This window comes from Phyllostomus hastatus, unplaced genomic scaffold (assembly GCF_019186645.2).
Source record: "Phyllostomus hastatus isolate PE091 unplaced genomic scaffold, TTU_PhHast_1.1 phas_scaffold_501, whole genome shotgun sequence".
NCBI lineage: Eukaryota > Metazoa > Chordata > Mammalia > Chiroptera > Phyllostomidae > Phyllostomus > Phyllostomus hastatus.
In genome coordinates this window covers 47,280,370-47,286,369 of record NW_025334033.1, presented here as the reverse complement: position 1 = coordinate 47,286,369, position 6,000 = coordinate 47,280,370, and the positions used below count along the sequence as shown (strand labels likewise).

The 6,000-nt window shown below is 57.5% G+C and overlaps 1 protein-coding gene across 2 annotated transcripts in view; it reads right to left on the bottom strand.

Annotated features, from left to right (window-relative positions):
- Positions 1-987: 987 nt before the first annotated feature.
- The window catches only part of SUSD6 (sushi domain containing 6), a 92,845-nt gene continuing 87,832 nt past the window's right edge, over positions 988-6,000 (bottom strand). For both annotated transcript variants that reach the window (XM_045822515.1, XM_045822516.1), the window contains exon 6: positions 988-4,939. In XM_045822515.1, coding sequence (XP_045678471.1) covers positions 4,914-4,939 — 26 coding nt within the window. In that variant the 3' untranslated portion in view covers positions 988-4,913. The remainder of the gene's footprint in view (positions 4,940-6,000) is intronic.

Here is a 6,000-nt window from a genome sequence, read left to right as displayed (position 1 = left end):
GTGCACTGGCAGTATTGAAGTTAAAACTAAAAGGTTTCCCTCCCCACATAGTGTGTTAGAGAAACACATCCTGGCCACTGCCCCCAGAGCCAGTCGCAGCACAGGTGGTATTTTCTGTCCCAAGCACCCTGTCCCTCCCTCCGCTCACACCCGCACAGCCTGTTGTGACTGCCCCATCCTGTCAACCTCCCCAACCTGGCAGTGACCTCTTCAGCTCCACATCCTCTGCCTCTTCATCTTCAGACCTCTGACAATCGTCCCCCCTGCCCCGCCAGACTGGCCCCCCTTCTGTGCCTCAGAGGCTGCTGTTCTCCAGCAGCTGGAGCTGTCTGCTTCCCCTCCGGGCCAGCCAGTCCTTACGCAGTCCCCAGGCACAGTGTGCTTTATCCCCTAAATTCTCTTCCTCAGAGATGGCGGGAGCTCCCCCACCGCCCCCAAATGCAAAGCGTAGTAAGCCAATCAGCTACTTAAAGCTGCTCAGGCACCTCCCGTAGCCCTTGGGGGGAGACCTGCCTGCCTGGCAGGTGAGGCCCCCTTGCACCTGGCGCCTGCCTCCTCCCCCAGCCCCAGCCTCAGCCTGCTGTGCCGGCCCTTCCTCTCTCTGCTTAAATGCCCTTGTCCACAAGGAGCCTTGTGACGGCCCACTCCGACACTCCCTGACCACAGCCGTCACGGCCACGGCCATCCGTCCGCCTTCCCGCACAGCAGCAGCCACGCAGCTCCCATGGGCCTGCTCGCTGCTCAGCCCCAGCCTCAGAGCAGTGGCGGGCCCACTGAGGGCATTTTTAAAGACAGAAACACATTTCCACTCACATTCGTGGCCTCTCCTCCTTACAGCACGGGCCACCTCCCTGTCCCACCTCCATCTGTGGCCAGGGCCCCCCTCCCGGAGCATGGGCTCCGCCCCTTCATGAGCTCCAACCCACATTCGCTCTTTTCATCTCAGTTTCCGTAAAAACCATGAAAGGATCACACCTCACAACTGACTCATAAGAACCTTTTTTAATTATTATTTAGAAATGCAGTTATATACATAGAACAATTAAAATTAAATTAAACTTTGTACAAATATTAAAATACTATCTTCACACCCACTGCCATGTACAGGATACCAAAAAATATATATATATATATATATAAAATAAAGCAAACCCAAACTGATTGAGTGACATCCTGCACAGAGTCAATGATGCATGTGTTGCTTTAAACCATTACGTGAGTACCATTCTGCAAAGAAGTCCATAGTGGTGCGATAAGCCAGGGCAGGGTGTGGTGGGTGGCCCCGAGACCTGCACCCCTCTCTCCTCCCTGCGTGGCAATCCAAGTGCTTTGCCCCCGCCCCTCTCCAAAGAGCTCTGCTGCCTGGCGCAGGGTTCAACTTTGGGGTTTTCACTCATAACTCTACTAAGTCTTCAACTGGAAATTAGGAGGAGTTTCCCAGCAACGCTGAGCCCACCAAGCAAAACCCTCTCGGAGCCCTTCACTGAGCGCCGATGATGACTGTCCCGTGCTGAGAGCCGGGAGCCCCAGCAGGCCCCACGAGGGACACGCCCAGCAAGCGCATCTGGAGCTCAGCTGGCAAGCCTGCATACCACTTCCCTTCTGGGTTTATTCTCTTTAAGGAGGAACAGAGGGCGAGGGTGTGGAAACCTTTGCTGCACATCCCACTCCTGACCTAAGGATGTAACCTGGGAATGGAAGCGACGCTGTTGTGTGCAAAGCAAGTGGGCTGAGAGCTCGGCTGGGACTGGGAGGCAAAGGCCGAGTGCTGCCGATCCCTGTGCCCCCGCCGCCGGGGCGGGAAGGGCGCACCTCTGTCTGGCTGCCACTCAGTTCCACACAGAACTCTGGGGGGAGGGGGAGAACAGGACGAATGGGGAAGATAACATTAGTTCCAGTTTTGTTTGCAAATGGATTAGTAGAACACGTGCTGAAATGCCTTATAAAAAAACAAAAGATCTCACAGAGTGGCCAGGACTCAGCCCATTTCATAGTTCACACCGGGTGAAAGGGGAACACGGCATACGAAACTCAGAAACGGCAGAAGACAGAGCCTACGTGCGAAACTAAGGCATTGGAGAGGATGGGGATTTTAAATGGTTTCACCATGTACTGGCCCTTGAAAGTCACTGGAATGTAACCTCAAGTTGCCAGGATATACAACCTGCATTGAGTCAGCTCACATGTGCAAAATAATACCATTAAAAAAAAGTCCTTTGGTGCTGACCATCCGCTGGGACAAGCCCCCTGCTGCATGCACTCCCCTCAAGGGGAGCCCGGAGCAGCCAGGCCTGGGACAGCTCTCCTGTCTGCTCCAGGCTCCGCTGACAGCCTGCCACTCAACCCCGCCACCTCTCTCGGCCAGGCCCCACCTTAAGGCAGCTATAAAGTCTCCAATCCCTAGCAAGGGACAAAACCCAGGAGCCCCTGAACAGCAGCACAGGGTGAAGCTAGGAAACTGCTTTGAGGACTAAGAGCCATCTGGGATGCATGTCGGCAGCAGGGAGGACTCCAGGGGCGCCCGTTCACCCTTCTTCCTTTCCTACCAGGCGAACAAGTCTGGGTTTCTGACCCCTGGGACAGCGTTAGCGGTGGCTGGTTGGAAGAAGGCTCCGGAAAACCTTTTCACCTTCCCACGGTCCAAGTGGTAACCTACGTGGCTGAATAAACCCAAAACAAAAAGTGCAATCTCTTAGGGAGGAAAAAAGCCCAGAGTAATATTAAAAAGAGGCAAGATCTTTCATTAAAAGATTCTAGGTTAGAATTCAGGGTTTGGACGGTTGGAAATAAAAGCTGCAGGCTCCGCAGTGAGACCTGGGGCCCCACACCAGTCGCTCTGCTTTCTTTCCGGCGGAGGGCCAGGGGACCCCTGTGGGGAGGAGGAGCCCAGCGGTAGCTGGGCTGGCCGGGACCCACCGCCCAGACGGGCCGGAGCCAGCAGCTGCTGGCAGGCACTCTCTGGAAACGGCCTCGTAAGAGGCCAAGGACAGTTCCTTGGTACATTTCATCTCTCTCAAAGGCTTCTGCCTTCTAACTTCCGGAATCTTCGACAACCTGTTCCACATCTAACCACACTGACCGGGACTCTGGGCTCCTCGGCTGGGGGCAGGGAGAGGAGGGAGTGGCCGTGAGCCCAGCAGGTGCTGCCCTTACCCTGAGAGAAAGGAAGAGGAGGGGCAGCCAGAGGCCAGGAGAGAAGAGGCAGTAAAGTGCGAGCGTGAGAGTGGGGGTGGGGGGCTGAGAGCAGGCTGTGCCCCGAATCTCCGGGCCACGGGCCACCCACTCCTGGGGCTCCCCAGTTCTCTGGGTATTGAAAACATACTCTTTATTACTCTCTATTGCTCTTACCCCACAAAACAGAGACACTCGGGGGAGGCGCAGAAGTGCAGGGCAGAGTCCACTTTGAAATATCCTAGCCCCGATGTTTCAAAAAGAAGCTTTACTCAGTCATATCTTCTGAAGATGGAAGCAGCCTGCCCGAGCTGTGCCACCCTGGCCTTGTCAGCACTGAGCACGCGGCCGAGCAGAGACAGCCGGCAGGAGCGTCTGGGGCATCCAGCCCACTCCTCCGACACCAGGGCCCGGTGCCGGGCTGCTTGGCACCCCTCCGCCCACTGCCACCAGCCAGGTGAGGGTGTGTGTGAGCACTGTCTCTCAGCCTCTCCCCCAGGTGCCAGAGAAGATCAAGGAGCCGGCTGCCAGCTGTGCGCAGGAGGAGGGGACGGGCAGGGGTGGCAGAAGTAGGAAGAGCAGCAGTGCAGCAAGCAGCAGGATGCTTCCTGGGAATGGTTACTAAGGCACGTGACTGCGGTGAGGAGGACCCTCAGGACCGGGCTGAGCTGCCCGCAGCTGTCTGGGGACTTAGTCTGTGCCTCTCCGGTTTCCCTCCGTCACCACAAGCCCAGAACGGGGCAGCCTGCCCTGCCTGCCAGTGACTGGGTGGGTGACCCACGGCCCCTCGGCCTCTCCCGCCCCAGGGATGGTTCACCTCAGGCCTCGGGGGGCAGCAGGGAAGCAGGAGCTGCCCAGGATAAAACACGGCAGGCAGCATGCAACTTCCCCTTACACTCCAGGGAAAGACAACACAGAGGCCAGGGAGGCCCATGCTTAAGTAGGAGGCAAGAACTTGCATATTAGTAAGACAATCATTATCGGCCGCCTTCCTGCCTTCCCTGGGGGTATTCTGGGTGATTCCTGGAAACTCAATTCAGCAGGGCCAGGAGGCGGCACCTCTGGGCTAGACAGCCGGCACCGGGACAGCTTTGGCAGGACCTCCCACACCCTCCCTGTGGGTCCTCCGTTCCCGGTCAAGGAAACGTGCCACCACCAGTGCCGACCAGGGCCGGGCCGGGGACCCACGCTCTCGCTCCGGTTGGAGCCGTTCTTGTCTCCCCAGTGCTCACTCGTGGATCTGCTCCTGCCGGCCCTCAGGGGAAACAAGCCAGACGGAGGCCCAGCCCTTTGTGGGGCAAGGGCAGCAGTGCAGCCCGGAGGCGTGTGGGACAGCAATAGGCCTGCGTGATGGGGCACTGGATGGGGCGGGGGAAGGCACAAGTAAACACAGCGGCTCTCTGGCCCATGTGGGCTGGTGGAGGCTGCGCCAAACAGCTGGCTGGAGGGGGACCCAGAGGGTTCAGGGGAAGGAAAGGTTCAGTCCAGCACATTCAATTATGTCCCCGGCACAGACGGGAAGGCAAAGAGCCAGCTCCTCCAGCTGTCCAGCAGGCAGACGGCGGGAATCCTCCTCGAGTTTCCAACGAAGTGGGCCTGCAGGCCCTCAGAGATCCACAGATGCGCAGGAGGCAGCACACACGTCCAGGTGGGGCGGCTGGAGTGCAGGGTGCTCAAACCCACAGGGAGGGCGGGAGGGCAGAGCGGACCATTGCAGAGAGGAGAGAGGCTGGCGGCGAACCTCATGCTTCTTTCAACAGTGGGATATCTGCGGGAAGAGAAGGCAGGACACCCAGAGGTTACCACGCCTGGTCCCGCCGCAGGGGTCCCCACGCAGCCCCTAGTTTTAAGAAATAAAATGCACTACTCATACACTTTTAGGGAGTCTAAATGCTCTGCCTCGATTTTAGGCCCTTTTTGCTTCTCTCTCCCGCTGCCCATGTGATAAATCAGTGTTCAGTCTGACACTCAAATCCCTGCTGGTCCTACCAACTTGAAGCTTCCTCTGCCTTAACTAACTGCTGGTCTGGTTGCCTCTCCTTCTGTCATTAATCTCACCCTACGAGAGTCCTGAGCCCTGCTTACGTCCCCCCTCCTCCTAATGCCACCCTCAGGCTGTGTGACAGTGAACACACCCTCCGCCCTCTCTGCGGGGCGCAGGCAGCAGGGTCGGACCAGCCGGCGGGGCCCTGGCTCCCTACGGCGCTGTCAGTCTCACACAGCGAAGGTGGGGCCTGCAGCGGGCTCCGTGACCTGCGTGCTTGGTTTCCGAACCCCTCGCTCTGACAGGGGCCCTGTGACTCCTGGTTCCACTGCTTCTCAAGTATACACCCCATCTTCCCAACTGACCGACAGTCCAGGCGGGCAGAGAGAGTGTTTTATATTTCTCTGTTTACCCCTGAAAACTAATCTGGCACTGGGCACAAGACGGGCTCTCAAAAATGATCGCTGGGCACATGGAACAAAGCCAGGTGGCAAAGGGGAGAAGGAAAAAAGCAGGCATCATCTTCAGTCCGTAGGAAGGGTGAGGGCCGAGATCACACCTGGGCGCCTGTCCGTGTGTGTGGATACACAACACGTGTGCACTCGCACACATGGTATGTGTGGCTGGGGGCCCACAAGTGGATGGCTTCCACCCTTAAACCCGGGCCCTCTGTTCAGTGGCCTTTCCCAGCCCCACATGCTGCCGAGAAAAGGCAGACATGTTGCAGATCATCAGGAAACTCCATCAACACGGGCTGCGTTCAACCAGTTCCCATTTCTTTTCTTTCAGATAAGCTAAACCTTAGATGCCCACGGTGCCCAGGGGTTCCCAGAAGCACGAGGTGT